The following is a 19,441-nucleotide window of genomic DNA, read 5'->3' on the forward strand; positions in this document are numbered from 1 at the left end:
ATTTAGATTATATGGTAAGTTATGTCCCCCAAATATAATCATTTTCACTGGGATTTTGATAGGAGTTGGCTGTTGAATAGCTCAAGAGGCTACTTTTTAGTTCGGGGCCTGGAATCAGAGTGTCCTAGTAAGTGATCATTAAGGACAGATTCCAGAAACTGGGCAAGGAGTTGGCAGTGCTAAAGTTCTAGTATGAAAAAATCACACCCTATAACCAAAATTCTTGTCAGGCTGTATTCTATTCTGCTTCCACGGGGAGAAGAGGTCATAGGGATACCTACACACAAAAACAGTTGGGGTTTTCCTCTAACAGCTGAGCCAGAGATCAGGGGAGCCCCCCTGTGTGACCCAGAGGAAAGCAGCAGAGATGAAACAGAAGGCTTTAGCCTGAAACAGAGTAGGTGGTGCTAGCTAATTCACCATGGCCCTAGTGATGCAGCTCTGGCAGGTAAGTTATCTCCCCATCACTTAAGGAAGTGACTTCCTGTATGTTATCTGGTAACATCAGCTTGAGTGCTGGAGAACATCTGCTAGCAACAGCGTGGCTGAAGTGAGGATGCACCTTGCCAATTTCTGAGTCCTGGCCCAGCTGCCATGCTCTGAAACACATCCCCATGTTTTGCTGTTCCAGCAGCAGCAAACTGAATGTAAGGGGAATACTACGGCAGGCTGGTGCCTGGGACATGTGGGACTCCTCTGAAGCTGACTCCGTCACAGCCATGCCGAACCTTCCTGAGACTGCTTGCTGGTGGCCTGGGGCACTTCTACCCAGCTGGCCTTCCTTCCTTGCTCCTCCATGGGGCTCAGGCTTGCACTGCAGCCAGACTATACCTCCCTCCCCATTTTCTCTCATAACCCACATTTCCTCTAACAAAAATCTGTGCATGCTTAATCCCATCTTGTCCTCTGCTTCTCAGAGGATCTGAGTTAATACACAGGGCAATTTCTGTTTTTATCTTGCTTGATGTTTAACCTTTCCGACAACAGAAACACAGCAGGTCCATGGTTCTCATGGACAGACCCGCCTGATTTGCGGCGTTTTGTTTTTAAGCCAGGTTTTTGCCATAGGAGAATACTCATTCTTCCATTCCTGTGGCAGAGGGATAAGCAGCTGATTCATCGCAAATAGTATCAAGCGTTTACAATGTAAAATAAAAAGGTTACAGGCTATGACATAGCCTTGCTTGAACACTGAGGGGCTTTTTAAAACGTCTAGTTTAGTCCACACCTGGGCCCAGTTTGCAGGATGAGAAGGCAAGCAAGCTGCAGAGTCTTTATCTCGTTTTGGCAGCACCCTAGTGCCGTGACACCCATGCCAGGAGCTTGCCCACAGAAGAGAACGAATGTGTGTGGAAAGAAGGGAGGAGATGCCAGCTACGGGTTGTAGGGTTCCTTTCAGAGCATAAGTCATCAACAGGAGGTTACTAATTAGAATATCTGATGAGCAGACATCCATAAGAGTTCCAGATACTCAGCGGGGAGATGGATACAGGAGTACCTATAGGGTTCCTGTAAGCTCAGTAATAGATGTTCATGAAGAAGAAATATAAGTTAGAGAGTCTGGGTATGCAGAGAATGTACCCATTGGGGCCAATAAACAAAAGGAGGACTCAGGATCAGTTGAAAATTGATATTCCAAATGTCTCTGCATTGTCCTAGAAAAAACCCTCTTCCATCTCAAAGTCCAGAGGATGCTGACTCCATCCTCTAGCAAAGAGGGCCTCCGTGGTGACAGAGTGTACACGAAATGAAAGAAGGCAAAGGCCATTTGCCTTCACTCATGTCAAATGGCAAAACGGGGCTTCTATTCTCTTCATGAGTCAGCTGCTGAAGCTCCACCCCAAAGCCCTACCTTCTAGCCCTTTTTATGATATGAGGTGCAAAGTCTCTGTGTCTCCATTTTGGGAACAGATGCATAATTTTCTTCCAATAGCTATCTTTTTTTGGTCACTGGAAATATGTTGGGCTTTCCTTCAACAGACGAGGAAGGTCAAGAGATATGTTCCAGAGACCTCTTTGTGGTGCCTTAATGCAGAGCTCATGTAGATACTTGCAAATGTAAGGTAAGGACCCTCTCAGGACTGATAAGGGGCCCGGAGAGGCTCCATTTTTTTTTTTTTAAGCATTATTATTATTATTTAAAACATGTATTGCTTTGCATACATTATTTTGTTTTATTTTAAATTTATTTATTTTATTTATTTATTTTTGGCTGTGCTGGGTTTTTGTTGCTGCGCTCCGGCTTTCTCTAGTTGCGGCAAGCAGGGGCTACTCTTCGTTGCATTGCGCGGGCTTCTCATTGCGGTGGCTTCTCTTGTTGCGGAGCACGGGCTCTAGGCGCGTGGGCTTCAGTAGTTGTGGCACACAGGCTCAGTAGTTGTGGCATGCGGGCTCTAGAGCGCAGGCTCAATAGCTGTGGTGCACGGGCTTAGCTGCTCCACGGCATGTGGGATCTTCCTGGATCAGGGCTCGAACTCACGTCCCCTGCATTGGCAGGCTGATTCTTTTTTTCCTTTTTTTTTAGAAATTCACGTTCTTTTATTTATTTATTTATTTATTTATTTATGACTGTGTTGAGTCTTCGTTTCTGTGCGAGGGCTTTCTCTAGTTGTGGCAAGTGGGGACCACTCTTCATCGCAGTGCGCGGGCCTCTCACCATCGCGGCCTCTCTTGTTGCGGAGCACAGGCTCCAGACGCGCAGGCTCAGTAGTTGTGGCGCACGGGCCCAGTTGCTCTGCGGCATGTGGGATCTTCCCAGACCAGGGCTCGAACCCGTGTCCCCTGCATTGGCAGGCAGATTCTCAACCACTGCGCCACCAGGGAAGCCCGGCAGGCTGATTCTTAACCACTGCGCCACCAGGGAAGCCCCTGGAGAGGCTCTTACAGCCTATCCCTCCCTGCTTCATTACTGCTTCCTCATACTGTTAGCCAGCAAACTAAGTCATGGACACAATTAAATTCCTTCACTGGTTTCATTGTCCTAGTAACTCCGGCTAGCAACTATATTTCCCTACATTTTCTTTTTAAAAGAGATGAGCAGATGTATAAAATAAATAAGCCACAAGGACATATTGTATAACACATGGAATATAGCCAATATCTTATGATAACCATAAATGGAATATAACCTTTAAAAATTGTAAATCACTATGTTATACATTTGAAACATATATAATATTGTACTTCAACTATACCTCAAAAAAATCAGGTAAAAAAAGAACTTCAATGCCTTACCTTGTCTAACAAATTAAATATAAATATCCATATGTATACTGAAAAGCCTTCATAGTTCCTAGGCAAACCTGATTTTCCCATACCACATTATAGTTCAATATAATTATAATATTTAGTATATATATTTAATACTAATATTGACTATATATTTAACTACATAATACATGTATACATTGCTATAAAAATATCTAGCTGTAAATATAGTCTAGCTATAAAAATTGGGAACAATTTCCATTGTAATTATTTAGCATTTAACTTATGATTGTCCCTCCTCAGCAATCATCATGTATCCCCAGGAATGTTTTCAAATTGAGAGACTAATCTACAAACTGTTTTCAAAGTAATAACATTTTTATGATACTAAGTGTAATAGTCAATGAGGAAGAAATAATGTTTTGCCTCATTAAAAAATAAAGAATAAATGAAAGATATGAGTAGAGCCTACAACTTCATAAGCCAGAATTTTTTTTTTTGGATTTTCGCTTTTTGGGGGAAATGACAGTTTGGCTTGTTTTCTCTGACTTTTCAGTGGTCCTGTGGGGCTCAGAGAACCTCTTGCTGGAGGCCCATTTCAACATACCTCCGATCTGTAGGGTACAGTTCCACAGTGACCACATCAAGAGAGTTCCAGGCCGAGATGGTCAACCCGTTGTACAGACACAGCATGCCTATCATCATGGATTCGCTGGTGCCAAACCAAAGGAAGAAACAGCTGATCCCTGAAAGCACCATAGAGCCACCTGCCAACGAAGCAGACAAGGCTGGGATGTTTCCTGTCATCTTAGTAGAGCAAGGACCCTCGGGTCTTTGAGATCTCACAGCAAAACTGAATCCCAAGAGGAAGCCACAGCCTGGGTTCATAAAGCTCAGGTACAAGTGTGTTTACTTGTATATAAGGTTTGCCTCTCTAACTACCTTCTGAACACAGCAAGCATGAACTACACATCATCAATCACTCAGCTATGTACGTAGAAAAATAGACATTAGTCACACATAATTAGTTTTTCAGTCTGTTAACTCACAGAAGCTGTTCAAATGAGATGTAATTAGACATATTTTACTAAAATTTAGTCCTAATGAAAGGTCTTAAGGGATTTCTCCTCATGTCTGTGGGATGCAAATCCTAGGGGGGTGGGGAGTACAGCAGGAGACAGGATCCCTCTAGATTGCAACGGCAGCTCTTGTATTTTACATGAAACCAAGCACATACCTAGCATCGTTAAGCGCCCGATTCTGTCCATTAGGAGAGCAGACACGATGTTCCCTGGCAACACTGCCAGTGTCCCCAGGAAGTTGACAAAATAGATCCAGTAGGCACCATAGTCATCTTCAAAGGTAATGTGGCATCCTGTCTTGTTGTGCAAAAATGTGCAGTTTTGAAATTCGCAGTTAATGAATTTATATGGCTCAAAATCTGTGGACACAAAGAACGACAAGTTATACTGGTGCATGAGAGTTACGCACCGAAAGCCTGCCGAAAATTCAGAAAAGAATCATGGTATTGTAAGCTCCTTGAGGGCTTCAGGGCCTGGCCAAAGCACAGGATCTAGTCTAGGACCCCACATTACGAAGTAGCTGAAGGAAGGAATACTTCTGTTGAATAAAGGAATAAACTAAAGAGTCCAGTTTTCCTCTGATTTCTTATTTTCTTATGTTTGGTCATTGCTAATTACATGACTGCTTACTCCTTTATGATGTTACTTTGTTCTAATTATCATGTTACATAAGGACTATCATTAGAGTACTAAAGCTTCCATTACAAAAAGAATTTGTTTCAAAATGCGGATGAATCGGCCTTACTACTGCCATTTTATAGGGCTCTGAGGCAGTGAGAAGGAACAGGACTTTCCTTGGGTCCTTGAGGCTGAATTTATAAGAGAAGGCTCAAGTGGAGGGACCCACCGAGGAACGTGAGTCAGCCTCATTGGAAGGTCACCAGCATTCGCTGCTGATTTTTTTTTTCTCGAACTTGGATCTAGCCGAAAGGGGTTACAGATGATGCTGGGCTCTGCTAAAAGGCAGTGAGAATCAAAACGGCTGTCGTCCTCGCTGAACAAGATGTGCCTAAAAAGCTGGTCTTCTGAGGCTGAATGGGTTGGAAGACACTGAGAGCACTGTTGAAACAAACCCCGAGGCCCCTGACTCCACTCTCACTTGGAGCTATGCAGAGCTGGCTCCTGTCTGATCACCAAGAAGGCAGGACTGGCAACGGGATGGAGCTGACCCTGCTGCCAGTGTCGGGCTGTTAGTCTGGACTCATGGGACAGACGGACCAATGTGTGTCGGTGGCAAGGCCTGGGCTTTGCAATCAGATGAGCCTGGGCTCCAATGGCATCTGTTCCTAGTTCTACAACTGTGGCCAAATTACTGCGTCGTTCTAAGCCTCAGCTGTTGTGAAAATTAAACAAGATAATGAGCGTCTGATAACCTGAGGTAGGAACCAGCACATAGTAGGTGTTCAGTCAATGTTTGTTGCCCTTCCTCTTTTTCCCTGGGGAGTTTTCCAGGCTCCATTAAATGGACTGGACTAAAAGACTGTATCTGACTGAGCATGTTTCGCCCATCTCTGTAGATTTGTAGTTCAGGCATGCTCACTTAAGCTAACACCAGATTTTGAAATCAGGATTATCAAAACAAACAAACCATGGGTTAATTCTTTGCTTTAAAAATTATTCACCATGGGCTTCCATGGTGGCTCAGTGGTTGAGAATCTGCCTGCCAATGCAGGGGACACGGGTTCGAGCCCTGGTCTAGGAAGATCCCACATGCTGCGGAGCAACTAAGCCCGTGAGCCACAACTACTGAGCCTGCGCGTCTGGAGCCTGTGCTCCGCAACAAGAGAGGCCACGACAGTGAGAGGCCCACGCACCGCAATGAAGAGTGGCCCCCGCTTGCCGCAACTAGAGAAAGCCCTCGCACAGAAACGAAGACCCAAAACAGCCAAAAATAAATAAATAAATAAATAAATTTATAAAAAAAAAAAAAATTATTCACCAAAGGATTTTGTATTTCCAACTCTGAACTCAGCAAGCTCCATCTGCATTAAATGTGACAAAGACAGTCAATACAAGCTCAACTTTGATCCGACCTGATGGAGGGAGTCCGTTCATTTGTACTTCAACCTTCACTTCCCCCTTAAGCCTATGCCCACGCCTATCACCAAATAAGTATCATGATTCTGCCAAGAACTAGGGCCTGTGAAGAGGCCCCAGGCAGGGTTAAGTGGCACACCTACCTGTGTTGTTAAAAACAGTATTAATAAACATGCAGTTCTTGAAGTAGGTGTTGACTGAAGTCACATCCTCAAAGGTGCAGGACTTAAAAACCGAATCTTTGAAAGTTATGGATCTGAGCCTGATCCCTTCGAATCTGCCCAACACACAAAAAGATTCATATTGATGATTGTGTCTATCAGAGTTGAAAGCTAAGTCAAACAGATTTAGAGATGTGAGGTCCCACTATGGACTCTCTTAATTATAAAGGACATTGGCTTCTGGATTTTCTAAGCTCCTAGCTTTACCCCTTTTTCCTCATGCGGCCTGTCCTTTGGCTATCTCATTGCTCACCAATATTACTTTCTACCAGAAGAAGAGATGGCATTCAAAATAACTTCATTTAGCTTTTGGCAATGTTGGTAAAAGTTTTTGTAGGGTATATAGTTGAAGGTATTGAGTTTGGAGATTACCTGTGGCTATTGATTCTTTATTTTTCAATCCTATCCTCTTGTTCCTTCACACATGCCTTTATTTGAAAATTCTCTATTTGGGGTTAATAGCTCTGACTTGAGGATGTGCTTCCATGCTCACTTTTAATGAAAGTCTATTTCCCAAGCTGAAAACCCAAAGCTTCTTCATTCTAGTGTAGGGACTTCCAATTATCTTGAAGAGAGGTTGGGAGAATCATTTATGTGAGGAATGATTGTCTTGGGGGTCAAGAAACTCATAGCTTACAGTCATTCCCAAGAATATTTTTTTTCTCATCGCTAAGAGGTACCAAGTAGAACGACCATAGCCCTGCTTATTTTTGGAAATGCGTAGAATGATGAAACTTGCTCAGATCCATTTTTGGGTGATGTAAAGGGGGAGGGCGAGATGATAATAGTCACAGTGATCCTAACACCTTAGAAGAGTCTATGGCTCAGATATTCAGTGTTGATAAGGACTCTTGGGAGACATGGATACATATTCATCACTGTGTCTCAGTAATTTATTAAGAGACTACGAATGTACACTTAGCCAGTCACCGAGAGGAAGATGCTTATTCACCTGGGGAAGAAGTTATTACACCAAATACCACTCTTATGAGAGCAGAAAGGGACTGATCTTCCTAGGCAAGTGAGCTGACTTAAAAGCAATTCCCTATCGAGTACCTTGAAAATCATCCTCACCCTAATGTCGGACTGCATTTGTCCGCTCAAAATGCACTAAGCGCCTATGAGACCAACCTCCTCAAAAAACAATCTTATTTCAACCCTTACTCTAGGAGTCCAGAGTAAAACCATCTAAGCCATAAATCTATCTACTAAAGGAGGGTAAAGAATGGCACATTTTAAGAAAATCACTAATTTTCTGAAGTGAAACTGAATTTAGAAAGGGGAAACAATTTTTTTTTAATGGATACTATATGCACAGAGTACACATGGTGCAAAATTCAAAATGTTGAAAAAGGAAAAGGTAAGTCTTTTGTCTCCCATCCTCAAGCCACCTAGTTCTTTTTCCCAGGGATAACCACTATTGTCAGTTTCTCGTATGTTCTGCCGGGAGCATTCTGTATACAGAGTGCTAGCAAACAGGACACTATTCTACACCTTGCTTTGTTCTCCTCAGAGTCTACTTCGGAGGTCATTCCTTATCAGTATATAAAGAATCGCCATTTTAGAATGTTGAATAGGAAAACTATTTTTAAAAAATGAGTTAGCTAGTGGTATTTCAAATTTCCCTGAAAGACAAAAAAAAAAAAAAATTTCTATCGCCTTCTAAAATAAATGTATATGTTTTAGAAGGACTTTAATACTATTAAAACTATTAATCATTACATTGCCAAAGTAAAAAATTTCTCCGTGATGACTGAATATCCAGCTTAGAACTTTTTATTAGAAATATGACTGTCATAGTATGAGTGTGTTTCATGTTTGGTAATTGCAATCATTGTTGCTTTTGTTGTGGTCACCCATGTACAAAAAAAAAAAAAAAAAAAAAAAAAGAAATATGACTGTCAGAGGCACAAACATATTAGAAATTTCTAATGGAGTAACAATAACTTTTAAGTAATTAAGTCAATTTTCATGCTAGAATTATAGAGCACTTGACTCTAAGGTTTCTGTGGAGAAGCAAGTACAGATTCAAGGCAGTATTTTCTGTGGGAGAGTGAAGGTCATCCTATATGGATTAGGCCCCTCACTGAATTGCTGATCCAAACAATTATCTCCGGGTTGCTCTCCTTTTCATTACACAAATCATAAGCATCCCACAGAATTATTTTCATCTTTCCAAACTAGTTTTTGCCCAGGGAAACTTTGATCATTTATTTTTTTAGAGTTTAATTTTGAAACTGGGAGAATTTCCTAAGAATGATGTAAACCAACAGGAACTCGTACCAGCAATTATTTGCTCAGATAACAAATAATGGGTAGAAATGAGGACCCCGTCTACCCCTTTCCCTCTCTGAAAAAATAAACCACAACCACCTTTGGAGTCACTTCTCTCTCCTCATCAAGAGGCGTTTCAGACTCCATACTCAAAAATGTCCTTTGCTAACTTATTCCACATTTTCAAAGCTCTTAACTTTGGGGAATCATTCCTATTCTCTAATTGAAACTTTTCCTGATACAACTTAGCCCCAATTCTTGATTCAGCATAGTGGAGAAGGAAGGAAATCTGAAAAGTGGTCCTCTTTTCCAGAGATAGAAAACAGACATGAGATTACAGGTCAGATTTCCTCTCTGAGTTAAATAATGCTATAACCTATCTTGTTTTCTCATAATCTTCACTCTTCTCTTCCATAACTTATTTTGCTTGCTTTCCAAGGCCTCTCTGAATTTTCTTTTCACACTAGTCAATTCCATTTCTTTATAAATATGAAGCAGCTCAGTTTCAGAAGTAGTTATAACTGATAACTGATATACGTGTACCTTTTCTTTAAAGGCCATTTGGAAGTATTTAAATTCAGTCTGAAAATGACTACATGTACAAACTAAAAAAACTATTCATATTTTAGTGCCGTGAAGGCTAATAAGAAATACATTTTTGAGACCAGGTAGGAAATGAAATGATTTAAAAGTTTCTGGACCTGCCATTGTCCCATTCCAGTCCAGTAACAATCTTATTTGCCGTCGTAAAGTTAGTAGTTAAATTTGAAAATTTTCCTGTCGGGTCATCTACATCTTTCAACACATTCGACTGCAGATGTTTAATGACATCAGGGAACCAAATGGATAATCCGTAGTACCTGCAAAGACAAAGAAATGTGAGTTTGTAAAGGTGCCGACACCCTAGCGGCCATGACCATCTCCCTGTCATTTTCAGAGAGGTAGTGGTTTCTGGAGAAGCACTGCTGATTAGGACCCACCCCCTGTAGCATTATGAACCATCAAACAGTAATCTCACTGGCCCCTCCTCATCACAAGTCTGCAACAATCACACTAGAGGGATGGCCTGGGTTTCCCTGGAGAACCCCAGGTCTGTAATTCCTGAGCCCTTCCTTTGGGAAGAGACATGCATAAGAACCCCATCCTACACCAGCACGTGGCATCCTGGCCCTGATGTTTTTCTCATCCCCCTAGGCTGCACTGAAGAACCCCATCTCCTAGTCTGGAGCTACAAACTCCTGGGGTCCCCAGACTGTGAGGGCCCTTAAAGAATGACCTCTTTATTAATGGACAATCTTTCTTGGTTCCTACACTACTATGGTACTGCTAGCCTGGGGGCAGAGCCCACGCTCAAAGAAGTTCAAGGCTGGGAAAAAGGCCATTCAAGTTATTCATTGGAAAAGCCAGGTTACTGCCCAGGTTACTGCTCTAGTGTGTTATCCTAACAGCTTACAGCTCAGTCATACTGCTGTGATCTTCGTAACAGCAGCCACTAACCACATGTGACTACTGAGCAGTTAAATGTGACCAGTCTGAATGAGATGCGCCATGAGTATGAAACACCAGATTTGAAAACTTATGGGAAAAAAAATGTAAAATAAAGTTGTTAATCATTTCATATTGATTAAATGTCAGAATGATAATATTTTGGACAAAATGAGTGAAATAAAATGTTATTAAAATTTGTTTCACCTATTTCCTTTTCCTTTAAGTGTGGCTGCCAGAACATTTAAAATGACACATGTGGCTGACATCATATTTTTACCGGACAATGCTGCTCTAAACCGGTGGTTCCCATCCAAAGCAGGGTCCCTGGGCCAGCAGCATCAACATCACCCGGGAACTTGTTAGAAATGCAGACTCTCAGGCCTCATCCAGACCTGCTGAATCAGAAACTGTGGGATGGAGTCCTTCGTGTAACTCTTCTGATGCACACTCAAGTTTGAGAACCACTGCTCTAGCTTATCCCTAGTTACACTGAGCTACGCAGGGAAAGAAGTGGTTATGAGCATAACTTTTGCAGGTAGACATGCTAGGTTTGAATCCTGGCCTTGCCACTTACCAGCTGTGTGATCCTGGGCAAGTTATAAAAGCCTCAGTTATCCCCCCATCTCTAATATCGGAATGATGATAGTACCCACCTTCCTGGGTAGTTGTTTGGATTAAATGGAATGCCAAGTACCTAGCACATAGCGAGTGCTCAAAACACGATGTTGTTTGTTTTTTTTTTTTAATAAATTTATTTATTTTATTTATTTATTTTTGGCTGCATTGGGTCTTCGTTGCTGTGCGCAGGCTTTCTCTAGTTGAGTCAAGCGGGGGCTACTCTTCGTTGCGGTGCGCGGGCTTCTCATTGCGGTGGCTTCTCTTGTTGCAGAGCACGGGCTCTAGGCGCGTGGGCTCAGTAGTTGTGGCGTGTGGGCTCAGTAGTTGTGGCTCACGGGCTCTAGAGCGCAGGCTCAGTAGCTGTGGTGCACGGGCTTAGTTGCTCCGCAGCATGTGGGATCTTCCCGGACCAGGGCTCGAACCCGTGTCCCCTGCATTGGCAGGCGGATTCTTAACCACTGTGCCATGAGGGAAGCCCCATAGTAGGCATTTAATACTCGTTAATTTTCAGCCCTCTCTTCCTTCATAGATCAATGGTTTTTTTAGAACTTGAGTGGGAGTTACTTTACATGTTCTAAGTCAACCCTGTCAATTTAGAAATAAGGAACTAAAACTTGGTAGTGTCCCCAGGTCACACAGCAGAACAACCCCTACCTTCCTGGTCTCTCCCTTTACTACAACTCACAGCACTGGGAAAGGCTGGTCATCTGCGATCACTCACTGGTTTTCATTTAGGGATGTTAAGACATGGAACTCGCAGCATAAATATTGGGCTCTACCAGAGCCTATTGACCTGAAAGTGTAGGGTATTATCTACCTGCTTTTAAAAAACAATAAACTAGGCAAAAATCGAGTTGTATACACATATTCTAAAGTGAGTATGTCAACCATTTGCAACTAAAATTCTGAAATGTTCTCCCTACCTCCTCTTTTCTTAGAACACATATACGGTGGTTTTATTCATTCGATAACTATTTATTGAGCACTTATTATGTGCCAGGGCCATATACCCATGAGCAAAACAGTTTAAAATCCGTGTTCTCACAGAGCTTCCAGAGGAGGAAGACAGAGCTTTCTTTATTCTTCAAAGAATGGAAAAGCTTTTTGTCTATTAGAAGATGATAGAAGGTACGATGGGGAATAATAAAGCTGAGAAGGGGACCGGGAGTACTGAGGGGCTGCAGTTTTTAAAAAGGTGCTTCGGGAGGTATCATTGAGAAGGTGACACACCAGGAAAGACTCAAAGGAGGAGAGGAAATGAGCCAGGCCATGTCTGGGGGCAGGACTAATGCCCGAGATGGAACATGTTCAAGAAAGTTCTGACACATTTGAGGAAGAGCAAAGAGGCCGGTGGGTTGGGGCCGCGCCAGAGAGGAGAGGAGGGTGGAGAAATCATGGGGGCAAACCATTCACGGGCTTATCGAACTTTCCAGACACTGTTGGTTTTGCCACCCCCGCTTTATGACAGCATAAATTAAATGACTGGGTGATAAAAACTGTAACTGCCAGCAAATGGAAAATGAAAAAATAAATTCTTTCGTAGAGGTTAACAGCATCAAACAGTATAAGAAAAAAAGCAGCGTGGTTGGGAGTTACAGTGTGGAAATTTAAAGATTTCACTCACCAAGAATTTAGATATCACTTACCCAAAGGACAGCGTGAACCAAACAATCGTAAGCTTTATGGTATTGTCCTTGACTGGGTAGGTGAAACAGCTCATAAAAGTCAACCAAATCTGTGAAATATTAGAGAGTTAGTTTTCTTAGGCAGTTACCGAGTCAACGCATTTCCCAACCCCCTCCAACAAATTATAAAAAATGTTGAGTTTTCTTTGGGCTGGATTCATTTGAACTTACAATGTAACAGCTAAAGGCTATAGGAAACCAAATTTTTGGTTTCTGGAATTTTTATTTATCAGCTTCCAATGGACAAAGTAACTCAAGACATCAGTGTACCCCATCACTGCCAGGACTCCTTGCCTAATACCTTCCCTCCCCAAAGAGGGAATGTCTTGGTAACCCCGCTAATCCCAAGGGGATCCTATTACCTGATCCTACTCTAGGAATCGGGTGTCCTGGGCAGAAGGGGGAAGAACCCCATTCATGGGACAGATTTAGTCAATCCTGTTTCCGACTAACCTCAAGTACCAAGTCGGCCAGCAAGTCAGGACGGGCTTGTTACTTACCCCATACAGTTCTGTGCGGATCCGAACAAAACACCTCCTGTACCATGTTCCTGTGTCACTCTCGATTTCGATCAGCTCATCTATTTGTCTTGGGGTTTTGATTCTGTTTACCTGCAAGGAGCAACAGAGGGCAAAGTGTTGAGTTCTCTTCTCTGAAGTTGGCGGAGTTTAGGCTTACAATTTGTTTTTAAAGGAGTGAAAGCTGGGCTTCCCTGGTGGCGCAGTGGTTGAGAATCTGCCTGCCAATGCAGGGGACACGGGTTCGAGCCCTGGTCTGGGAGGATCCCACATGCCGCGGAGCAACTAGGCCCGAGAGCCACAATTACTGAGCCTGCGCGTCTGGAGCTTGTGCTCCGCAACAAGAGAGGCCGCGATAGTGAGAAGCCCGTGCACCGCGATGAAGAGTGGCCCCCACTTGCCGCAACTGGAGGAAGCCCTCGCACAGAAACGAAGACCCAACACAGCCATAAATAAATAAATAAATAAATAAATAACTTAAAAAAAAAAAAAAAAAAAAAAGGAGTGAAAGCTGACTCCAGCAAAAAGGAAGCAGGTATTTGATACACAAGCAGGTATCCATACATATATAAGACCACTGGTGCAAGTACACAGACTCAAAAGAACTGACTAAAGAATGAACAGGGGAAAAAAAGAACAAATGGGAGGGAATACCATAAAGAAGAGGAGGAAGAGTAAGTAGTAATGGAATAATATGAAAACAAAATACCCTTCTCTGAATCCCTAGTAAAAAGGCACACATTAGGGGGTTGGGGAGGGATGGATTAGGATTTTGGGATTAGTAGAAGCAAACTATTATATAGAGAATGGATAAACAACAAGCTCCTACTGTATAGCACAGGGAACTATATTCAATATCCTGTGATAAACTGTAATGGAAAAGAATATGAAAAAGAATGAATATACATGTATAACTGAATCACTTTGCTGTATGGTAGAAAGTAACACAAGACTGTAAATCAACTGTACTTCAATAAAATAAATTTTTTAAAAAAGGCATACATTAGCAGATTAAACATCCAGATAGGTTCACTTCTGGATTAAGAATTACTTTGCTTAGACTAAAATGATTGAACACACTTTTCTTTGGAATCTACTTATTTGATGAATTTGGCCCCTAAACATAGTTCTTAAAGCTTTCCCATCAAACTTCCATTCTTAGAGCATCCCTGTGACCCTTGCTTCCTTCTCCCACAGCCCCTGACACTGCCTGGTCAGCAAGTACCCGCAGGTGACCATGAGGTGAGGTCCAGTGAATGAGCTTCAATTACAAGCCTCAGCACGGACTCTTCAAGGTTAGAAGGGGAAGAAATGATGGAGGATCAGCCTGAAGCTGTATCCATGACTTAAACTAGCCTCCTTTTGCTAAGGAAGAGAACGAAGAGTCAGGAGAAGCAATGCTTCCAACACAGAGAATGAAGCCTGAAAAGAGAGAGAGAGGAAAAAAAAAAAGCATGGTTCCTTTGAGGACCTGTCCCATCTGACCCCGTTAGTCAACATCTACCTGCTTTTGATACACCTGAGAGAGGACACAGGAATGTGCACACATGTTACCCCTGCCAGGTATAACTCCTGAACAGATCTTTCTGGAGAGTCTGCCAACATCCAAAGGAGCATTTCTATCATGAGACTCCAGGTGCCAAGACTGGCTTTCTGACAGAGGTGATTTGGGGACCCTCGGTATCTTTCAAATTACACCAGGTGGGCAGTAGCCTCTTCATGGCTATGTAAACAAAGATGTCCATATTTAATGACAATAATGTCTGAGTTAATGTCTGGGGTTCCAAATAGAGTCAGTTCCAAATCATCCATGTAGGCATTATTTTGTGATATTCCAGAATTCCTTTTTTTAAATCACAGGGGTATTCTTCTTCTTCTTCTTTTTTTTTTTTTTTGTATTGAATGAAAGATTCATTAAATTCTATAGTGCTTTACAATTTTCAAAAGTTTCACACAAATGATTTCATATAATCCCATAATAACCCTTTTCTTTCTCCTACCCCTATACTGCTCCTCCTCCTTTAACTCTCCCCACTGGTAACCACTAGTTTGTTCTCTGTAGCTGTGAGTCTGTTTCTGTTTTGTTATATTCACTAGCTTGTTGTATTTTTTAGATTCCACATATAAGTGATATCATACAGTATTTGTCTTTCTCTGACTTATTTCACTTAGCATAATGCCCTCCAAGTCCATCCATGTTGCTGCAAATGGCAAAATTTCATTCTTTTTTTATGGCTGAGTAATATTCCATTATATATACATACCACATCTTCTTTATCCATTCATTTGTTGATGGACACTTAGGTTTCTTCCATACCTTGGCAATTGTAAATAATGCTGCTATAAACACTGGGGTGTATGTATCTTTTCAAATTAGTGTGTTTGGTATTTTTGGATACATACCCAGTAGTGGAATTGCTGGATCATATGGTAGTTCTACTTTTAGTTTTTTGAGGTAACTCCATACTGTTTTCTACATCGGCTACACCAATTTACATTCCTACCAGCAGTGTACGAGGGTTCCCTTTTCTCCACATCCCCGCCAACATTTGTTATTTGTATTCTTTTTGATGATAGCCATTCTGACTTGACATATTACTTTTGGGAGGCTTCTTCTCCACTCATCAATGTTTGTGCATTCTTTCACTGGCACCCATGGGGAGCCAGGCCTGGCACTAGACCCTGGAGGTGCAAACATAAAACATCACACCGTCCAAGCAATTACCATACAAATTAGAAAGTACTCTAACGGAAATCTATATCAGATGGGAGAGACCTATTGTACAGAACACCCAAGTTGACCTGAGAGTGAGAGAAAAGCCTTCATGGACTGTGGAATTTGAGTTGGAGCTTATGGAAAAGTATGTCATTTGCCATGTGTGTCAACTACTTGAAGGGCATTCCAAGTGGGAGGAATATCATGTGTAAATGTCCAGAGGTGTGAGAGAAAAGAGTGTACTGGAAACTACATAGCATTTGCTATTCCTGAAGAATAGTGCAAGGGCAGAGGGCAGTGAGTAAGGAGGGCTGAACCAAATCAGTGGCAGGAAGGGTGGAAAGGTAAGAGACAATAATGAGAGATATTTAGGATGGAGGATAATAGGACACAGTGATTTCTTGGACATACTGGAGATAAAGGAAAGAAAGAAATAGGATAGTTTTCAGGGTTCTGGTCTGGGTGGTGCTGGTGGTACTTGCTGATAGAATTTTGGACAAGGAAGAGGTTTGGAAACTCTTAAGGTGAGAAGTTCAGATTTAGAAATTCAGAATTTGAAGGGCCTATGGTACATAGGAGTATGGCCACAAAGCCCTTCAACATGCACGTCTGGAGCTCAGGAGATTTGTCCATTAGGAGAGAGAGATCTAGGAAGTAGCTGAGATAAGCTAAGGAGAGTGAGTAGGGTTAAAAGGGAAGTTAGCTGCAAATAAAGCCCTGAAAAACAATATTTAAAGTAGGCACATAGGAAGAAAAGCTTAAAAAGGAGAGAAGGAAGGCATGTGAATTCACTGTATTGTATCAATAGATATAACAAGGCAAAAGACAAATGTGTCACGGTGGAATCATGTAATGACTTGGAAAGTTACATATAAATGACTTTGAGATCACCCATTCTTTTAGAGTGTTCCCACCTTATTCCCACTTAACCTTTATACAGTAATATTAACGTGGATGACCATGAGTGAACTTGGTAACTCAGACCTTCTGGAAGAAAAAGCAGGTTAGCAGGGCAATGAGGCCCTACAGAGACACCTTCTCAGAAGTCTTGGATAAAGGGTTTATCCTCATCTAGCTGAGAAGGGTTAGGGACACTGAGTATCTAAATGACATCTCAAGATTCGTCTTGCCTTACGATCCTTTAATTTAAAAATATTCTTGGGGCTTCCCTGGTGACGCAGTGGTTAAGAATCCGCCTGCCAATGCAGGAGACACGGGTTCGAGCCCTGGTCCGGGAAGATCCCACATGTCGCGGAGCAACTAAGCCCGTGAGCCACAACTACTGAGCCTGTGTTCTAGAGCCCACGAGCCACAACTACTGAAGCCCGCACACCTAGAGCCCGTACTCTGCAACAAGAGAAGCCACCGCAATGAGAAGCCCGCGCACCGCAACAAAGAGTAGCCTCCTCTCACTACAACTAGAGAAAGACTGCACGTAGCAACAAAGACCCAACACAGCCAAAAAATAAATCAATAAAATAAATCAATTTAAAATAAATAAATAAATAAATTTATTAAAAAAAAAATTCTTGGACTTCCCTGGTGGTTCAATGGTTAAGACTCCGCGCTTCCACTGCAGGGTGCGCGGGTTTGATCTCTGGTCAGGGAACTAAGATCCTGCATGCCGTGGGATTCGGCCAAAAAAAAAAAAAAAATTCTTCCTTTACTGTTAATCTACTCAAAAGAAGGGTCTACTCAAAGGCTCCCAGGGCCTCAGTGGAAGACATCCATTATTGATCTTCATTTCTCCATTACACTGCAGAAGAAATTTTTATTAATTGAGAATCTGAACAGAGGCTAGACTGAAGTCTATCTTCACACTATGAAAAATCCATTTTCTATTAAAAAATGAAATGAATAAATAAGATTTCAGGGGACTGTTTAATCAGGAACTATTTTACTTATTTTAAGAACTATAATTGATATTATTTATAAGACACTGAAGATCTTGCTTATATCCCCTTTAAACCTATTTTAGACAAAACATTTTTTGTCTATGCTGCCTATATCAAAGGATTTAAAAACCACAGTTCTTTTTTATTTTGGTGGAGGTGCTGGGGAAAAAAACCATTGTTCTTTCCAAAAAATTCCATGCATCCAATTTTCATTAGTTTAGACTAGTTTTCCCGTTGAGAGTAAATTTTATAACTAGAGGATGGAAGAACATTCCATGCAGAGGGAACAGCACATACAACAGCAGCGCGGCAGGCATAGGTAAAACGGCAAGTATGAAAGACGAGCGGCTGGTGCGGCGAGAGAACCATTTACACCCAGGCCTTTTCAGAAAAGGTTTCTCGACCTCTGGTGTGGAGGATTCACTGAGAAGAAGTACTCACCGTGAAGACTTTCTCAGGCTGACCCCGTGCTCTCATGTTTGTGTCATGAATTAACTTCAGAATCATCCAGGCTTCATCATGTTTTCCAACCTAAGAAATATGAGTAGACAGTGAAGGGCCAGGAGGTGAAACACACACACTCCCTGATTTTCCAATAACCATGTGGTATTGTCAGATCCAATTGGGTGTTAACGGTGCAAATGCATTTAGGTTCGTCCCATTGGAACACACAGGCTACTTGGATATCCTTGAGTGCATCAGCAGCTCAAGGGATGTGCCTCTAACTAGACGTAGCACCTCTGGATAGTAAGGTTCATTTATAAAACAAGAAGCCACATTCTCTTGGTTGAGGGAAATGACTTGCTTGAGGAGGAACATTAGTGCTTTCTGGCCACGAGGCAGCTTTTTCACATGCTGGTTGTCGAAAGCATGACCCCATGAAACCAAACCCTTCGTGGTTCCGTAGTAGGAAGGAAAAATGTACCACCGAAGAGGCAAACATACTTTCCTAGAATTGGAAGGGACTTGTTCCACTGTATGCGGTTTCTTTGCGTATTTGTAATGATGAGCGTTACCTCCAACAAGAACCGTGGGCTTTCAGGCATGAACGTGAGGGCCACCACTGAGGAGACACAGGGGAGGGCGCAGACGATGATGAACACACGCCAACTATGAAACTCGTAGGCGGACCCCATGTTGAAGCTCCATCCTGGAAAAGGAAGACAGGAGGGGTGAGGAGAGCCCTCCCCAGACTGCCTGCTGGGACAGCGAGGTCCCCACGTCACTGTGAGTGTCCATACCTCAAATTGATTCATAGTCAAATCTTACCACCCCCAGAAGAATGAGCTGATATGGGCATTAGCCACAGTGACCAGTTCAGCTTGAAGACGGCCAACAGCAGTGCTGGGAAGAAAAATGCTTGGAATCAAAGGGGTCTGCACCTACGGATGTGGTGTATTTCTGAACAACCAAACTCCAAAGGCCAAGGTAAATGAATTTGGGACAGTGCTTTTTCCAGCAGACCCCTGGGCTGGGTATCTTCTGTCTGCTCCTCCAGATCACTCTGTACTCTTGCCTCTGCTGTGTGCCAGGAAATGGCCCTCTATGGACCATACCAACTGGCCCCCTTGCCCACCAGCTTCCAGTTGGGTTTGAATAAAGGAAGCACCGGCAGGAGAACAGAGGGTGGCAGCAGGGTGCAGGATATTTATTCCCCTTGCTTCCCTTCTCCCCTCCTCCTGGCCGCGTGGAGGTTTGAC

General features: G+C 42.5%; 1 protein-coding gene and 1 long non-coding RNA gene across 2 annotated transcripts in view; one reads left to right on the forward strand and one right to left on the reverse strand.

Annotated features, from left to right (window-relative positions):
- The window catches only part of LOC309658625, a 119,726-nt gene that overhangs the window by 98,918 nt on the left and 1,367 nt on the right, over window positions 1–19,441 (forward strand). The gene's annotated exons all lie outside the window — the stretch shown is intronic.
- Window positions 1–19,441, reverse strand: part of SV2C (synaptic vesicle glycoprotein 2C) — a 262,124-nt gene that overhangs the window by 29,018 nt on the left and 213,665 nt on the right. The window contains exons 5-12 of the mRNA XM_082457195.1: window positions 18,758–18,891; window positions 18,183–18,272; window positions 13,113–13,223; window positions 12,574–12,662; window positions 9,523–9,681; window positions 6,470–6,603; window positions 4,445–4,648; window positions 3,815–3,974 (exon numbers count right to left, since the gene is read on the reverse strand). Of these exons, the coding sequence (XP_082313321.1) occupies window positions 3,815–3,974; window positions 4,445–4,648; window positions 6,470–6,603; window positions 9,523–9,681; window positions 12,574–12,662; window positions 13,113–13,223; window positions 18,183–18,272; window positions 18,758–18,891 (1,081 nt within the window). The remainder of the gene's footprint in view (window positions 1–3,814; window positions 3,975–4,444; window positions 4,649–6,469; window positions 6,604–9,522; window positions 9,682–12,573; window positions 12,663–13,112; window positions 13,224–18,182; window positions 18,273–18,757; window positions 18,892–19,441) is intronic.

This window comes from Balaenoptera physalus, assembly GCF_965194825.1.
Source record: "Balaenoptera physalus genome assembly, chromosome: 3".
NCBI lineage: Eukaryota > Metazoa > Chordata > Mammalia > Artiodactyla > Balaenopteridae > Balaenoptera > Balaenoptera physalus.